This window comes from Eptesicus fuscus, chromosome 20 (assembly GCF_027574615.1).
Source record: "Eptesicus fuscus isolate TK198812 chromosome 20, DD_ASM_mEF_20220401, whole genome shotgun sequence".
Classification (NCBI taxonomy): Eukaryota; Metazoa; Chordata; class Mammalia; order Chiroptera; family Vespertilionidae; genus Eptesicus; species Eptesicus fuscus.
In genome coordinates, this window is record NC_072492.1 from 39,935,526 (window position 1) to 39,952,891 (window position 17,366).

Consider the following 17,366-nt stretch of genomic DNA (forward strand, 5'->3'; position numbering starts at 1 on the left):
GAGACAGGCGTGGGACGGGGAGGGGACACATTGGAGTGGAGGGGAAGGGGAGGGCTCACAGGCGCCGGCCCCGGAAATCCGATCCCTCTAGGACCCAGAGGTGCCAGTTCCCCAGCGGCGGCGGCGAGAAGGGCAGCCGCTCGGTCTCGGGCAGCCGCCGCTCGGGCTGAGCCAGAGAAAGACCGAGGATCGGGGCGCGGGGGGGAGGGAGGGAGGGAGGGTGGCGCGGCGGCGGAACGGCCCGGGCCGGCCGAGCAGCCATGGGCACCGGGGTGCCGGGCCCCCCGAGAGCCGAGGTCCCTGGCCGGAGTGGGGGACACCCGGGCTGCCAGCCCCGCTGACACCGCCTCGGACGATGTGAGCCGGCGCCTCCGCCGCTGCTTCGCGGGCAGGGCGTGCGGTCCCACCGGCCCCGCCGCCGCTTTTCGAATTTGGTTGGGGGCTACCGGACCAGGCCGCTCGAGCTTTGGGAGAGGGGCTGGCTGTCTTTGGCAGCTTGATTGGTGGAGACGACCCACACCGGGGCTCGGAGATCCCCCCCCCCCTTTTTTTTTAAGCGGCCTTAACTGTCTTTGGCAGCTTGGTTTTGGGGGGAGCCTATAAAAAGGCCTTTCGGGGGTTTCTTTTCTGGGGGGGGGAGGGGGCGGTGGTTCCGACTTGGCCAGCCGCCTGTTGGAGGGGGGGAGCGGGGAGCGGGGGCATGCGAACCCGGCTCCCCCCATCATGATGAAGACGGAGCCGCGGGGGCCCGGGGGTCCCCTCCGGAGCGCCTCCCCGCACCGCAGCGCCTACGAGGCGGGCATCCAGGCGCTGAAGCCGCCCGACGCGCCCGGGCCCGACGAGGCACCCAAGGCAGCCCACCACAAGAAATATGGCTCCAACGTCCACCGCATCAAAAGTATGTTCCTGCAGATGGGCACCACGGCGGGGCCGCCGGGCGAGGCGGTCGGCGCCGCCGCGGGCCCCACCGAGGCCCCGCGGGCGCCCGAGCGCGGCGTGCGCCTGTCGCTGCCGAGGGCCAGCAGCCTGAACGAGAACGTGGACCACAGCGCCCTGCTCAAGCTGGGCACCAGCGTGTCCGAGCGCGTGAGCCGCTTCGACTCCAAGCCCGCGCCCTCCGCGCAGCCCGCGCCGCCGCCGCACCCGCCGTCCCGGCTGCAGGAGACGCGGAAGCTGTTCGAACGGAGCGTCCCGGCCGCGGGCGGCGACAAGGAGGCGGCGGCGCGGCGGCTGCTGCGGCAGGAGCGCGCCGGCCTGCAGGACCGGAAGCTGGACGTCGTGGTGCGCTTTAACGGCAGCACCGAGGCCCTGGACAAGCTGGACGCCGACGCCGTGTCGCCGACGGTCAGCCAGCTCAGCGCCGTCTTTGAGAAGGCCGACTCCAGGACCGGCCCCCACCGCGGGCCCGGGCTCCCCAGGGCCACGGCCGCCGGGGCGCCCCCGGTCAACTCGAAGCTGGTCAGTAAGCGGTCCCGGGTGTTCCAGCCGCCGCCGCCGCCGCCGCCCGCCCCGTCGGGGGATGCCCCCGCCGAGAAAGAGCGCGGCCCCGGAGGGCAGCAGCCCCCGCAGCACCGAGTGGCCCCCGCCCGGCCGCCCCCCAAGCCCCGGGAGGTGCGCAAGATCAAGCCGGTGGAGGTGGAGGAGAGCGGGGAGTCGGAGGCCGAGGCGGCGCCTGGGGAGGTGATCCAGGCGGAGGTGACAGTCCACGCGGCCTTGGAGAATGGCAGCACCTTGGCCACCGCAGCCAGCCCCGCACCCGAAGAGCCCAAGGCCCCAGGGGCCCCCGAGGAAGAGGCGGCGACCGTGGGGGCGCCCGAGAGAGGGGTGGGCAATGGCCGGGCCCCAGATATGGCCCCGGAGGAGGCGGATGAGTCCAAGAGGGAGGACTTCTCCGAGGCAGACTTGGTGGACGTGAGCGCCTACAGCGGGCTGGGGGAGGACTCCGGGGGCAGTGCCCTGGAGGAGGACGATGAAGACGACGAGGAGGATGGGGAGCCCCCCTATGAGCCCGAGTCGGGGTGCATGGAGATCCCGGGGCTATCGGAGGAAGAGGACCCGGTTCCAAGCCGGAAGATCCATTTCAGCACGGCGCCCATCCAAGTAAGTGACCCCCCCCACCTCCCCGCCCCGCGCCGCCCCTGCCACGTGCACGCTGTCGCCCCCACTTCGCCCGTGGAGTTTGGCAGGCTGAGTCAGCCCCTGCCACTCAGCCCCCTTCCCAGAAGTTACCACCCTGAGGGGGCGTGGGGGAGTCCCAGCTGTTTGTCAGAAGGGGAGGATTTTTAGGCCTGAGACTGGGGTGGCCTGCCGGGACCTGCCCTCAGGTTCTGTCTGCTGCCCCGCCCAGCGCTCACGCCGCACCCCTCCCTGTCCCGTCCCCCCCAAGGGTCCTGGGGCACCTGCTTTCCCTTCCATTCCCAGTCATTCTTCCTCCAGAGGTGCCAGAGGCAAAGGCTTGGTGGTGGGAAGGGGTGTGTGTGTGTGTGTGTGTGTGTGTGTATGTGTGTCTCCACAGGAGAGCCTCCCCATATTGGTCCTTACCCAGCTCTGGGCAGGAGAGGGTCAGGGGGGCTGGGAAACCCCCCCTGGACTCCCCCTATGTAGGAGCTGTTTAGGATGTGGGAGGGAGGAGCCAGGAACTTCCCAAAATTAAGGAACAGGGGACCATAGCCCTAACTGCACCTTGTATGTAGCCCCCACCCCAGCTTTGCAGAAGTGAAAGAGGGAAGCAGTTCTTTGAGGGTGAGCCGCGCTTGGGTCATGTGACTGGGGGTGGGGGAAGGCCAGTGCTGGGGCCCTCTTTCTTGGGGTCTGGGTGGGCCAGGGGGAAGTGTTGGGTTCCACAGGGAATAGGTACTTCGTGTGGCCCTTGATGGGGCTAGGCCTTCAGCTGGCCAGGGAGGAGGGGGTGGGGCTGGGAACCCCCCCTCCCCCCCAGGGGACCTGGCCGCAGCCTGCATGCCTCTGCTCTTGGCTGCTCACTAGGACAGACTCCCAAGGCCTTGGCAGGCCCGAAATGCTCTTGGCTGTGCTCTTTGGGTGCCCTGGAAGAGGGATGGGAACTGCCCCTTTCGGGAGGTCTCAGTGTGCCCCCTCTCATCCACACCACCGCTCTTGGTGACTCTTTGTAGACTGTGCCAGTGCCCTGAGCTCCTCAGAGCAGTGCTGGTGTGGGGGAGGGGGCAGCCCCTGGGGAGACAGAAGAACCTCAGGCCACCTCCCCCTTTTTTCTGCCCCCCACTTTTGACTGGCACATTCAGCCTAGATGGCCCTTTCTCACTACCCCTGGTTCAGCGGCCAGGTCCCCTGCGTGGGGGTGCCAGGTTCCCGGACTGTTCTTGGCCTGGACCCTGCCTCTCCCCCCCCCTTAGTCAAACCCTCATCTGTTTGCTTGCAGTTTCCATGACTACTCGTGGGCACTGAAGCTGGACCAGCTTCCTCTCACTCTGCAGAGTATCTGAACCTCTGTTCCTCTCTTCAAGGGGACAGAGTATCTTAACCTCTGTCCCTCCCACCAGGCCAGCCCCTTCCCCAGCTACGACCTTAAAGTCCTTTCTCAACCCTCTTTCCCTCCTGAAGCCATTAGATCCTGGAGGGAACTGAGGATTATGGTGTTTCTTGGGATGCTAAGGAAGGGTGGGGGGCATCAAGGAAGTCAGGAAACCCCCCTACCCCCACCACCAGTTCTCTGAGCTGCCTGATCCCCATCAGAGGTGGAATTTGATCTTTTAGACCTGGGCCTCTGACTGTCTATATTTGACACCTTACCCTGATTTTGGGGTAAAAAATAGCGCATGATTTGGAGCAGTGCTCCCCAACTCCCTGGTGACTGCCGCTGCCTGAGTGTGGGAGCCAGTGGCATGTGGTCCTGCCTTATTGTGTCTGACTTTTGACCTTGCTGGGGATTTCCTCCTCCCAGCCCTGGGCAGCAGTCCCCATTTTTCCCCTCTCCCTGCCCCCACTCTGCGTTGATACTAAGTCCAGGGCCCGTGTCCCGCTGATGACCCAATTATTGCCTTTGTGGAGGCTTCTGCTGAGGACAGAGAGCCCAGTTCCAGATTGTCACCTGGGCCCAGGGCTCTCTGATAGGCTGGTCACATCATGGTGGGCAGTGTGAGGGGTGGTCTGGGACCTCTGAGCCTGAGTTTCCTGCAGGATTTAATAGACGGAGAAAAGAAGATGAGGGCAGAACCCAGGACAGGCTGTGAGGGTGTTTTGGAGGTCACTGTGTGTGTGTGTGCATGTGTGTGTGTGTGTGTGCGTGTGTGCACACACTGTGAGACTGCATGGGGGAGGGGTTTGGTGACCAGGCCACCACAAAGACGGTGATGAAGGGACCCTGACTCAGATGCAAAAGTGGGCCAAACCCACTTTGCCCGGTCTCAGCTCACACCAGCTCCTGTCCTAGGGCCTGGGACACGTGTGCAATGAGGACAAAGTCACAGGCGACCCACCCACCAGAGCCCAGCTGGGCACAGTCTCATCCTGCCCTAACACTGGCTAACCCAGGGCAGCGGACCTGGCATTTGCACCAGGTGCAGACTGGGTCGTCCTCCCTCCAGGGGCTTGGAGGCTGCTGGCCAGATGTCATGAGGGCAGTCCACCTGCCTGCTGCACAATTGACGATGAGCTCTCAGGGCCTGAGCTTGAGTTTCTCTGATGCTGTGAAATTGAGGGCAATGAGTTACGTGGCCACATAGGTCCCCTTCCCCAGCCATGCTCCCAGGTTCTCCCGGGGAGTGAGCCTCTGGGGTTGGGGAAATGGACACAGGAGCCCAAATGAAAGCTGGGACACCAGGGTGCTGCTGCCTGCCCCGTGCTCCTGGGACGCTGTACTGGAGGAGCGGGGCCCGGCGGGGTTCTCGGGGAAGGCAGCGCCCCACTCCAGCTCCTCAGGCCCAATCATCTGACAGAGCTGCTCCCACCCATTCTCGCCCCCACTAAGCTCCAAGTGGTGCCAACCTGTCGCTGCAGGCAGTGCAGCAGGAACAAGTCATGGTACCCCAAATGGTGCTATTAACCTCCCACGGGGGGCTCCCCTGCCTGGGCCCAGAATCAGGCACTCCCACACAGCCCCTGCCCTATATTCTGTTCCTTGGAGGAGGGTCGGGCTGGGGAACCCCCTTTGTGCTGAGAGACTTGGGAAGAGGAAGACAGCAGAGGGGCACAGGGGACAGGGCAGAGCTGAGCTGGCCTTGGGGCCACCGCGAAGGCTGGGTTTGCTTGTCTCCCCAAGGCCTGCCTCCGAGAACGGTGGTCCTGGAGGGAGACTGAGGCCCGCAGGCAAGGCCATGGGTGTTCTCTCTGCTCCTACCATCTGAGGGGCACCTCAGGTGGAGGGCCTGCCCTTCCCCCGTGAGGGTGGAGGTGGTCCTTCCTGCCTTCCTCCCCCACCCCGGCCTCAACTTCAGGTTCAGGTCAGCCCTGTCCTCTCCATCTGTGTCTCCTGCTCCCCTCCCCCTCCCTGCGTCTCACACCGCTCCCTCCTCTCTCCCCATCTGGCATCCTCCAGCATCTCCATTCCTTCTCCCCTCCTCCTCTTTCCCTCTCCTGCTCAGCCTGTTCCCTCTGCTACCCTGCCCTCTGTGTCCATGTCGGTATCTGCCCTCACCTCGGCCTGGCTCTCTCTCATCTCTTATTTGTCTGTTGGTCGTTCTCTGTCCTGGGGACCTGGTTCCTGAGTCTGGCAGTTTCTCCAGCACGGCCCTTCCTTTCCTTCTACTGTGGGCCATGCTCAACTGTTGGGGTTGCAGAAGAGAATAATGGTGTGGACTGGGCAAGGCTGTGGCCCTTTCTCTCCCATCGACTCCAGAACTAGAAGGGCCTTCACTCCAAGCTGGGGTTGTCATGGGCTGGGGAGACCTTCACCTGTCTCGGGGGTGGAGGAGGCCTCTGGTAGGAGGGGCGCATCGGTGGCCTCCCCAAGCCAGTTCTGCCCCTGCCCTCTGACAAGTGTCCCCGCCCCAGGTGTTCAGCACCTACTCCAATGAGGACTACGATCGTCGCAACGAGGACGTGGATCCCATGGCGGCCTCTGCGGAGTATGAGCTGGAGAAGCGGGTGGAGAGGTTGGAGCTGTTCCCGGTGGAGCTGGAGAAGGGTGAGAGCCAGGGCCAGGCCATGTGGGTCTCCTCTCGGGTGCCAGCGTCTGCCCGGGGCCCCTGTAGGCAACCCACAGCCACACGGACTCCAGTCTGGCCCCAGGCTCCCACCACCAGTGCTGGGTGCTCCTTCAGGTGCCAGGCTCCGAGGGCACTGTGCTGACTGTCCTGGGGGGTGTGTGGGCCAGACAGGATGGGAGACCTAAAGGGGCGGCAGACATGGACGGGACAGTCAGTCTAACTACACCCTTATGCGCTGTAATAGGTGCTGGGGCGGCCTGGAGGGGCTGAAATAACAGCATTTTACAGGAGACCTGGCCAGACTTGGGATGGGGGTTCCCCAAGGAAGTGCTGTTTGAGTTGAGCTCTGAAAAGGAGTTCAGGGGAGTTTTTGGGGAAGAGCGAAGGCGGGCTTGGCTGGATTTGGACAGCGAGGGGAAGAAGGGTGTGCAAGCAAGGCCTCGGAGACCATGAGAAGGACACTCTTTTTCCTAAGATGGACGGGTGTGGGGAGCGTATTCTACAAAGACCTCTCCAGGCCGATAGAGCATCAGCCTGCGGACCTAAGGGTCCCGGGTTTGATTCCAGTCAAGGGCACGTACCTCCTCCCCGGCCCAGGTGCATGCAGGAGGCGACCAATTGACGTGTTTCTCTCACATGGATATTTCCCGTCTTTTCCTCTCTCTTCCACTCTCTCTAAAAATCAGTGGAAAATATCCTCAGGTGAGGATTAAAAAATGAAAGACCACTCCAGGCTGTGTTGTGGGGAGAAGGATCCTAGGACCACTGGTGTGGAGAAGATGGTGGCTGTGCGGGAGGGAAGTGGGTGACCCGAGAGGTCCTGGGAGGTAGATCGGCAGGGTTAGGTGGTCGTTTGGTTTGGGCAAAGGCTGTGAGGGGAGGGAGGAATCCGGGTGACTCCCAGGCCCCATGAGGGAGTGGCAGACAGGAAGAGCCAGTTTGTGGGGGAAGACCATGACTTTGGATGTCAGAGGCCCATGGGAGGGGAGGTGCAGCTGGGAGAGAAGAGCGGGAAGTCTTTGAAGCTGTGAGTATGGATGAGGTTGCTTATAGAAGCGTGAACCCATTGCCGCCACCCCGACTCCATCCGCATCCCTCCACATGCCCGCATGTGCACACGCAGTAGCCTCTGGCCCACCCACGTGGGTCACCCTCAGCAGGCCCTGCTGCCCATCCATTCCTTGGGTGGACAGAGGGCAGGGAGTGACCCAAGACCATCCTAGTCGACTTGGCAGAGACGGGGTAGACAGAACTGCATCCCTTCCCCAGTGTGGGACACTCCTAAGCATGGAGGGGGGGGCCATGCCCCAGAGTGAGGGCTGGGGATGGGGCGCATCTCTCACGTTGTCCCCTGCGAACCCTGAGCTAGACCTCCTTGTTCCCCCTTCTCCACGGCCCCCCACCATCTCACTGCCTCTGCTCCACAGACTCCGAGGGCTTGGGCATCAGCATCATCGGCATGGGGGCCGGGGCAGACATGGGCCTGGAGAAGCTGGGCATCTTCGTCAAGACTGTGACTGAGGGCGGTGCAGCCCATCGGGATGGCAGGTACCGCCTCTCCCTCCCATCGTCTGCAGGGCGGGCCACAGCCGGGATGGGCCACGGCCTGTGCCGGGCTCAGATGGTGGTGGAGCAACACTGTGCCAGGTGCTGGTCGAGGCCTGGGGCCACAGCAATGGACTCACATTCTAGAGCGGCGGGCGGGGGGGGGGGGCGGGGGAGGGCTGAAGACGAGGGCTGGTTTGGGGTGTCTGAGTGTGTGTGGCGCCACGGTAGGGAGAGCAGAGCATGGAGACTATGTGCCTGGTGGAGATATTTGAGTATTCCCTCCTTCATTCCTCAAATATCTAATTCCTGACTCTGTCCTGGGGCTGGTGCCAGGCCCTGGGGAGTCAGCGATGAGATACTTGCCCTTAGGAAGCATGTGGTGTGGTGTGTGGTGAGGTGTGGTGTGGTGAGGTGAGGCAGACATTCAAGTGGACACAGAAAATGGTGAAATGGAGGAAAAATACAGGGTGCCATGAAGGCATAAAAAGGAGGGCTTGACCTTCCACCCAAGTGTGGCTACAACCTTAAATTTCCTTTGGTACCGGGCAGCTCAGTACAACTGCCCAAGTGTAGCTGGTGCACCCTCTTGGGGAAAGCAATTTGGCAATATTTACCAAAGCCTTAAGGAAGTAATCCTAAATGCAGAAAAGGCTTTCTGCATAAAGATGCCCATCACAGTATTTATAGAAAAATAAAAAATAATGTCTGTAGAGCAACAGCACACATAGATAGAGTATGGTGCTTCCCTCCTGATGAGGTATTTTGTTTACAATGAGCAACGTGGGGATATGTCCAGTGACAAAATGTAGGATGGGCTGCAAATGTAAATAAAATGTAGGATGCAAATTGTAAGTAAAATGATCATCAGCCCTTTAAAAAAAAAAAAAAGGAGGGCTTGACCTCTCTGGGTATCAGGGAAGGCTTCTTGGAGGAAGTGGCATTGCAGCTGAGAACTGAAGGATGAGCAGACGTTAACTAGGCTAAAAGGGAGTATTAGGTGCAGGAGGTTCCAGGCAGGGGACCAAAAGCAGGCAGTTGTGGCTGGAGCCTAGAGAACAGAGGGATCCAGGTGTGTGGGGTGGCTAAAGACGGTGCAGAGATGTGCCTGCAGAGGAACCTGCTCCGTGCGTGTGTCATGTGTGCCTGTGTTTTGGTATCTGAGCTAGAGGGGGTATCTCTGGGTCAGAAGGTTCTGGAAGGACCTCCTGGAGCCCTGGGAAGCCCAGTGACCCTTCTGTGGACAGCTCCACTGTATGTGTCTTGCAACAGGGAAGTGGGAAGGGCTCAGGGCATGCCAGGGTTGTAAGTTGAAGGTTGACATCAAGGGTGCCTTGTGGTGGTACCTCCAACGCAGACCCCTCTCATGTGAGTGGGTATCCCTGTGAGGGCTAATGCCTTTGGGGTCATGTTGCTAGAGGTGGGGTTGCCTCCATCAGAGGCCTTCTGTCCACTGCAATGCAGGTGGCATGGGGGGGAGGGGCAGAGAAGAGGAAGATGATAGTCCCTGCTCTTTCACTTACCTCCTCATTGGGACTTTCCAGAGCCCTTCCCGTGGTCACCTGGTTGGCAGTTTGGGGAGTGTGTGTGCATGTGAGAGAGTGTGTCCACAGGCTCGTGCCCACATGTGAGGCGTGTGCATGTGAAGTGTTTACAATAGGCCACGTCCTCCCTTTCCACATAGGAGCCCTGTGAGAAGGTCTGGGGCTCGAGGGAGGTGCCCTCATTCCATCCCTCTCAGCAGGCCATGCTGGACCATCCCCATCTCTCCCCTTGTGTGGAGAACAGGCGTCAGATGCACAGCTGGACTGTTGGGGGTTGTGCGCCAGTATCAGGGTGACAGGACCCTGAGGTACAGAGTGTGAACGTGAGTGCGTGAGGCAGGTCGCAGACATTTGGAAGGTCATCTTCAGACCAGGTCTGTGCAGACCTGTATGTGTAAGAGGGCCGTGGGCCTTGCCAGTGTGCATGGCGGTCATGATCTCTGTTGGATGTCACACTGCTCTGTCGGGTGTGATTGTCATGGGAAGAGCTTGCTGCTACTCCTGGTCCTGGACACCTGTGTGTGCTTTGCTTGCTCAGGTCTCACTGCCCATACACAGGTGGGTCTGGCTGATACCTGATCCCCAGGCCTCATGCATTTTATGCAGGTAGACAAAGTACCAGGCCCCTGTGGGGACTGAGCCTAATGGGAAGGGGCCACCTCTCCCCCAGCTCCACAGATCCCCTCAGGATGCCTAACCAGTGTCACCTCCCCTAGGATCCAGGTGAACGACCTCCTGGTGGAGGTGGACGGAACCAGCCTGGTGGGAGTGACCCAGAGCTTTGCAGCCTCCGTGCTCCGGAACACCAAGGGCCGCGTGCGGTGAGGGCCGGGAGGGTGGGGTAGGTGGGGACTGGGAGCAGGCAGGAGGCTCGGCCTTAATCCGTCCACTCTGCCCATTTGCCCACACACAGTTAAGATTCTGCATGACCCAACTTACAGAGGAGGTCCCACTGCGTCCCTGCCCGAAGGAATTGCTGTGCCCATACCTTCCCATCCTGAGCCTGTGACCGCTGCTGGCCACCAGCACTCGGGCTTCAAGGCCCACTGTCCACCACGCCTCCAAACTGGCCTCTCGGGCTCATTCTTCCCCCTGCCTGTGCACTCACTCATTGACAAACCAAGATGTACAGGGAGAATGCCATGCAGATTGGAAGCACTTTTCTCCCTGAGCCTGTCAATTAAGGGGATTGTACTAGAAGCTCCCTGTGTCCCTCTCTGGCAAAGCATTCAGGGATCACTCCCTGCCCCCTCCAAGAGGGGCACTGCCCCCAGGAAAGGGTGGTGGAGAGAAACAGGATGTGGGTGGCCACGGAGAGGAGGGGCTGGTGCCTGGAAGTTCCACTATTTCCTCTCCATCCTAATCTCCAGTCACCATCATCCCGCCCCTTCCTGAAGCTCAGGGCCCTGGAGCCTATACAAGACACCCCTCCACAGCCCTCGCCCTGCGGGTGGTTCAGATTCGCCATCCCTGCCTCGTTTCCTCCCACGTGGTGGGGTCAGAGCCCCTGCACTGGCAGCTCCTGAACTCACGTCCCCTGCAGCCCAGACTGAAGTTTGGCTGGCATCACCCCTCCCCCAAAACTGGCCAGTGGGCCTTTGCCTCTCCTGGGAAGGAAACTCAATAAGGGCCCCCAGCTCCCCCATTCATTATTAACATTCTGCAGCCTCTGGACTCAGCCCTCTCATTTCACCTCCCCTGGGAGGGCCTGGGTGTGGAGAGAGGAGCACCAGCGGGGAGGATGGTGACGTTAACCCAGCTGAGGACAGAGGCAAAAGGAATGACACCGGTGTCCCTGCAGGTTTATGATTGGCCGGGAGCGGCCCGGTGAGCAGAGCGAGGTGGCTCAGCTAATTCAGCAGACCCTGGAACAGGAGCGATGGCAGCGAGAGATGATGGAGCAGAGATACGCCCAGTATGGGGAGGACGATGAGGAGGTAGGGACTCCTGGCCTGGCTGCCAGCGGCATCGCCCCCTGGTGGCTGGATGGAGCTTTACAGCCATCCTCTGCCTTCACCGCTTTCCCAGGCCTTGTGAAGAAGCCCAGAGCACCCTTCCCTGTCCTAGGGGAGCCCCCAGTCTGGGGGAGGTGATGCAGACCCTTTCCTCCAGGAACCCTGAAGGAGGAGTCACAGCCTCTTTCTCCAGAGAGGCTTCCTACAAGGTCCTACAAGGAAAACAGAGTTCTTCAAAGAGCCCCCACTCTGAGGGGACCGTATATCCCTAACCCCAGGGGACATAATCTGAGGAAGGAGACAGCTCCAGACCTCAGGGGACTCCTAGTGTGAGGGAGCGAGCACAGTCCGTTTCTTCAGGGGTCTCTTGTGGGGGAATTACCCATGCCTTCGGGGGAAGACACAAACCATGCCCCTGGTATGGCCCCAGTCTGATGGGGGGGACATGAACCAAACCCCCTAAGTGGCTCCCAGTTTGACATGGGCAGCCTGTTGCCAGTCTAAGCCCCGGCTGTCAGGCCTGAGGAAGGCTGGGATGGGCAGGGTGCACGGCCTCCTCTCTCCTTCGCAGACCGGAGAGTACGCCACCGACGAGGATGAGGAGCTGAGCCCCACGTTCCCAGGTGGCGAGATGGCCATCGAGGTGTTCGAGTTGGCAGAGAACGAGGATGCCTTGTCCCCTGTGGACATGGAGCCCGAGAAGCTGGTGCACAAGTTCAAGGAGGTGGGAAGAGCGGGTCCTGGGGTGGGGAGGGTAAGGTGGGCCAGCATCTCACCTGCAGCTCTGCCAACCCCCCGGGAACTGAGCACCTGCCCCTCTCCCCCGCAGCTCCAGATCAAGCATGCTGTGACTGAGGCAGAGATCCAGCAGCTGAAAAGAAAGGTGAGGGGAGTGTGTGGAAGGGGGAGGAACAGGGTCTGAGGGCTGGAGGGGTGCTCTCCCACCCTCACACCTGCACACTGACACTTGCCTACCATCCTCTACCCACAAGCACGTATAGGGCAAGCTGTCCTTAGGCAAGAGAGGGCAGTGTAAAGAACTCGAGCTCTGGACCCGTCTGTCCACCATTCACTTGCTGCTTAGTGCCTCAGTCTTCTCATCTATAAAACGGGGTAATAATAGTGCCAACACCATAGGATCCTTGTGAGGATGAAGTGAGATAATCCATGGAAAGTCCTTAATGCAGTGTCTGACCCATCATAGGTGCTCAATGAAAGGTTGCACAAGTAGCTGTTATCCCAATGTACACTGACTTACATCCTAGATGTCTTCATGTCCACACTGTCCCACATGAGTCCCCTACATCCAGGGCCAGTGACAGATGCATACTGCCCAGAGCTACTCACAGGCACAGGCCAGCCTGGACCCCAGGCACATACTACTCACAGAGCCATTCACTCTGTGCAGATAGAACACAGAGATGCTGGGCTTACGCTTCACATGTGCATCGCCCTGGATACGTAGACTCCCTCTGCATTGCTCTGATCCAGGAAGAGTGTCACAGGACATATGCCTTCTCACGAGGTGCTGATGCTAACACTCTCAGATGGTGACGCACACATGACATACACAGTCACACATATGCACCGCACACAGACACCCACACAAGCATGTTGGATGCTAACTCTTGCAGGCATGGAGATAGATGCACAGACTTCAGACGAAAAACCTGTATTGGGCCCCTGCTGGGCCAGGACATGAGTTCTAACTCCTGTGGGGCTTTCAGTGTAGTGGGGAGAAGCAGAGGTACACAGCCATGTGGACACGGTACACCGAGGTACACGTGTGTGCACGCCCACGTGTGGGTTTACACCCACTGTCATGGAGAAAGGAGAGGGTGAAGCTGAGCCTGGGGGAGGGGTTAGGTGACTGAGGCAGAGGAAAAGCTCGCTGGCAGGAGACAAGCTGGAGCTCGGAGGCTGGCTTTGGAGGGGGCCATGAGCTGGAGCCGCTTTTCCTGTGGGAGGTGTAGGAGAGAGCTGGCTGCCAGGGTGGGCGTAGCTGTGTCCTGACTTCCCCTGAGGACTCTAGCCTTGGACCTGCAGCCACATGGGGGCCATAAGGAGGAAGGTCACTGCCTGTGAAGTGGGAGGACACAGGGCAGGTGGGCAGGACTCGGAGGCCAGTAAAGTTAGGAGGCAGGTGCAGGCCAGGCTGCCCAGCGTATGGCGGAGGGTGCGGAAGGGAAGGCTGGGTTGGAGCTGCGTTTCTGAGGTGGAGATGGCAGGCCAGGTTCCTGGGTGGGTGCAGGGCAAGTCAAAGGTCTGTTCATGCTTTCGATCAGTAAGCATCTGCTGGCTGCCCGGCACTATTCCAGTTTCTGTTACGGGCAGAAGCAGATTTGGTCCTTGCCCTTGGGCAGCTCTGAGTCTGCGCACCAGTGAACGTATCGTTATAGACTGACAGGGGCTTTGTAGGCGAGGACGGGGTTACTGAGCTCTTAAGAGCAGCAGGGCCTGATGGGAGGGGGAGGGGGGGCTGTGCTGTTGGAGATGCTCCAGGAGAACTTCTCTGGGGAAGTGACACTCTGAGCAGAGAACCCAGGGGTGAGCCTAGTGGGAAATGATGAGGCCAGGGGGCGGGGAGATGGGAACACTCCAGGCAGAGGTAACAGCACGGGCAAACGCTGTGCCAGGAGGCAGCCTGGCAAGCCTGAGGATCTTCAGGAAGGCCTGTGTGGCTGGGGCACAGAGAGCAAGTGGCATTTGCAGCCAACAAGGATGGAGGGTCCGGCGGGGGCTTGAGGCTGAGCACTGGGGTGACAGTGAGAGAGGATGGCACCTGTGAACAGAGGTGGGCTGGACAGGAAGGAGGAGGACCTTTGGGTGGGTGGGGTCGGAGTGGGGGGCCTTGTGCCTGTGAGGAGTTGGAAGCGATGTTGGGCTGGAGCTCAGGACTCAGGGCTCTGAGTGCACAATGCACCCACCTTACCCTCCCCACCCCAGGACCCCCTCTTCCCACCTTCTTCAGGGCTCTCTCTTATGGGGGAATTACCCATGCCTTCAGGGGAAGACAGGGCCTTGGAGCCTATACAAGACACCCCGCGAGTGCTCCCCCCCGCTGGTGAAGAAGCCCAGGCCTTGTGAAGGGGTGTGGGCGGTGAGAGAGAGAACAGAGGCCCCAAGCCTGAGCCGTTGGAGCCAGGAGGTCTGCACGGTGTAGCCTGCGAGCTGGGAGAGGGGCCAGGATTGTTCACGAAGCCACAGCAGCAGGGACTGGTCACTAGGCCAGAGGTGCAGAGGGGACAGAGGGTCGTGGTGACCTTCCCCTGTTCCGCGCTCTCACATCTGCCACCTCACTGTAGCCCTTGTGAATGTGGCAAGGCAGGCATCGCTCCCATTGAACAGGTCAGAAGACTGAGACTTAAGACAGAAGTTGTCTTGCCCCAAGTCACAGAGCTAATGAGTGACTAACCCAGGCCCCCTGCCTTCTGGGAGCAGAATGTGGTGCATCGTCAGGGACTCCAGCTGGGAGCTCTGAGACCGAGGTCCCACCTCTTCCTTCTCCGGTTTCCGGTCTCAGGTTCAGCCAAGTAAGAGTCAGTAGTTAGGAGGCAGTGGGCTCCATATCTGCAGAATCATCCAGAGGTTCTGGCCCAGTGAAAGATAGGGGTGCTCCTGGGCTCCCTTGGGCCCCCACCAACCCAGGGCCACTCCTGCCTCTCAGCTGCAGAGCCTGGAGCAGGAGAAGGGGCGGTGGCGGGTGGAGAAGGCCCAGCTGGAGCAGAGTGTGGAAGAGAACAAGGAGCGCATGGAGAAGCTGGAGGGCTACTGGGGTGAGGCCCAGAGTCTGTGCCAAGCTGTGGATGAGCACCTGCGGGAGACCCAGGCCCAGTACCAGGCCCTGGAGCGCAAGTACAGCAAGGCCAAGCGCCTCATCAAGGACTACCAGCAGAAGTATGTGGCCCGGGGCTGGGGGGCACTGAGGGGCCTTGGTCGCTGTCCTTCCCATCCCCAGCTGAGTAGGGAGGTGAGGAGCATAGAAGTTGGAGAGCCCGTGGTGGGGGACCTGGGCCCGGAATGACGACCAGACCCCAGAGGCTTTGGGAACACCTCGGCCTCCCTGACCTGAGAACAGGGAGAGGGCAGAGCTGCCCAGCAGAGCTGAGGATAGGACTGAGAATCCTGACACTTCCTGGATGGAAGCCAGGCCACACACCCTTACCCACCATCTGTCCCCCGCTGACCACCAGGGAGATCGAGTTCCTGAAAAAGGAGACTGCACAGCGCCGGGTTCTGGAGGAGTCGGAGCTGGCGAGGAAGGAGGAGATGGACAAGCTCCTGGACAAGGTAGGCCCAGGGTGCCCTGGGGGCAGGGCCGTGGGGAGCTAACAGCAGGGAACCCCCATCTGGCACCCACTCTGGATCTCAGTCATGCTGCTGGCTGAGAGCTCAGGGCCAGGTCCCCACCAGTGGACACAAGGAGTGGGGCCCATGCCTGGTGCCCAGGCCTGACCCCCTCTCCCCTTTGTTTTCCAGATCTCAGAACTGGAAGGAAACCTGCAAACACTGAGGAATTCCAATTCTACTTAGCAGGAATCTTTCCTTGACCAGACAATAATTAACCCCTCCCATTGTCCTCCCTCCCGTCCTCAATATTTCACCCCACCCCCTACCAGCCTGGGGACAGGTGCCCCGACTCCCCCACCCCTCTGCCCCACCTCCCCCAGCTTCAGGGACCAGAAGGCCCATATCACAGGCCCCATTATGGTGGCCCCGGGCAGACAGGTGGCTGGAAGGATGGCCTCCTTCTTACTTCATGGGGCTGAGACAGAGGCCGAGGGATGCTGAGGGCTGGCCTGGGTGGTGGATGGACACAAGGACCTGCAGACCAAACTGCCAGACTTTACAACCTCCAGCCTTTGTCTCTGGACTGGAATGGGGCTGAGGGCTCCCCCAGCATTTCACCACCTGGAGGCTGCTCCCTGCCCACAGGCTCCTTGACTTGAGATTCTACCTTCTTGGCCCTTCCCCTCCCCCCTCATTGTGCTGTCTCTGTTTCATTCTGATCCTCCTACTGGAAGGGGTTGCCTCCACACCTCCTCCCATCCCTGTTTCCCCTCCCAGGAGGATGGAGTCCACCCCAGAGCCTGGAGGCTGGGCCTGGCCCTGCACTGATTTCTCACGTACCCTTCAGGAAAAGGGGAGTAAGAGTAGGGAAAGGGGGGCAGAAGCCCTCAATTTCTCCTTGTGCCTCCCACCTGCCCTTCCCTGGTGCCAAATAGCCATAACCTCTTCCTGGAACTGTTCTGTGGCCTCTCTGGGGTCGTTCCTGTCCAGCCCTGGGAATTCTAGGGAAGAGAGGAAATCAGCTTAGGGGGCCGGCTGCAGAGACCTGGTCTTAGGCAAGAGAAACATTTCTCACTGAGAGCCAGGCCCTGCCCTGCCCAGGCCACACATGGGAGCCTGTACTAACACCAGAGATTCAGCCTCACCCACCCACACCCACACCCACACCCACACCCACACCCTTCCAATGTTTTGACTGGAGGGCAACATTTTACTAAACTTTATGGAGACCAGGGCTGCCCTGCTGACAGCCTGCTTTCTAAGTGAAATTGACTCGTTTCCTCACTTTAACCCCAAATTGGGGCTTGGACCAAGGGAGGTGAGGACCCCCTCAGGTCCCCCTCCCCTTTCAGAATCCATCTCTCATTTTGCCCCTCCCCCATGCCCCTGCCCCAGCCTGGGTTTTTGGCTTCTCATCCCCTATAAATAGACCATGCCATCTATCAGTATTCCCTCTCCCCTTCCTGTCTCCAGACGTTTCCCTACCCCTGAAAGAGCTGGCTGTCTCAGTGCCCGGGCCCATGCACTTCACCTATGCCCTCGCAGATGGAGCGGGCGGGGCCAGGCAGGTGGGGGCCGTAGGCGCTTCGGTTTCTCTGGCCGGTGTCCCCATCCCGCCCTCTGCAGGACTGCGTCTCTGTATATAATATATATATGTATGTATTGTTTCCGGTTTTGTACGGACCATGCCCTCTGTCAGGTCGTCCCCATAAACGCAGCCCCCAGAGCCTCGCTGCCTGGTTTCTTGATTCATGGGAGGGTGATGGAGGGAGGACAGGGATGCCAGTCTGTGCCCAGCGGTCTCCTCCCACCACCAGTGCTTCTCTGGCCCTGAGTATCTTTCTGAGGAAAGCCCTGGTTCCCAGGCACCCCCTCTCTGCTACTATTGCCCCCATCAGTGCCCATGCTTT

General features: G+C 60.4%; 1 protein-coding gene across 1 annotated transcript; it reads left to right on the forward strand.

Annotated features, from left to right (window-relative positions):
* The first annotated feature begins 235 nt into the window (after positions 1-235).
* On the forward strand, positions 236-17,178 carry PPP1R9B (protein phosphatase 1 regulatory subunit 9B). The gene is made up of 10 exons (XM_008153708.3): positions 236-2,100; positions 5,968-6,100; positions 7,550-7,670; positions 9,928-10,032; positions 11,013-11,148; positions 11,738-11,890; positions 11,996-12,049; positions 14,834-15,063; positions 15,360-15,456; positions 15,646-17,178. Exons 1-10 carry the CDS (start codon positions 724-726, stop codon positions 15,697-15,699), a joined length of 2,460 nt encoding a protein of 819 aa, XP_008151930.1. The 5' UTR covers positions 236-723; the 3' UTR covers positions 15,700-17,178.
* Positions 17,179-17,366: the final 188 nt, after the last annotated feature.

Excerpts from the sequence above, each read along its gene's own strand:
- PPP1R9B (XM_008153708.3), top strand. The coding sequence starts at position 724 with ATGATGAAGACGGAGCCGCGGGGGCCCGGGGGTCCCCTCCGGAGCGCC. Across the intron at positions 7,671-9,927 it reads GCAGCCCATCGGGATGGCAG|GATCCAGGTGAACGACCTCC; the intron begins GTACCGCCTCTC and ends CACCTCCCCTAG. Across the intron at positions 11,891-11,995 it reads TGGTGCACAAGTTCAAGGAG|CTCCAGATCAAGCATGCTGT; the intron begins GTGGGAAGAGCG and ends TCTCCCCCGCAG.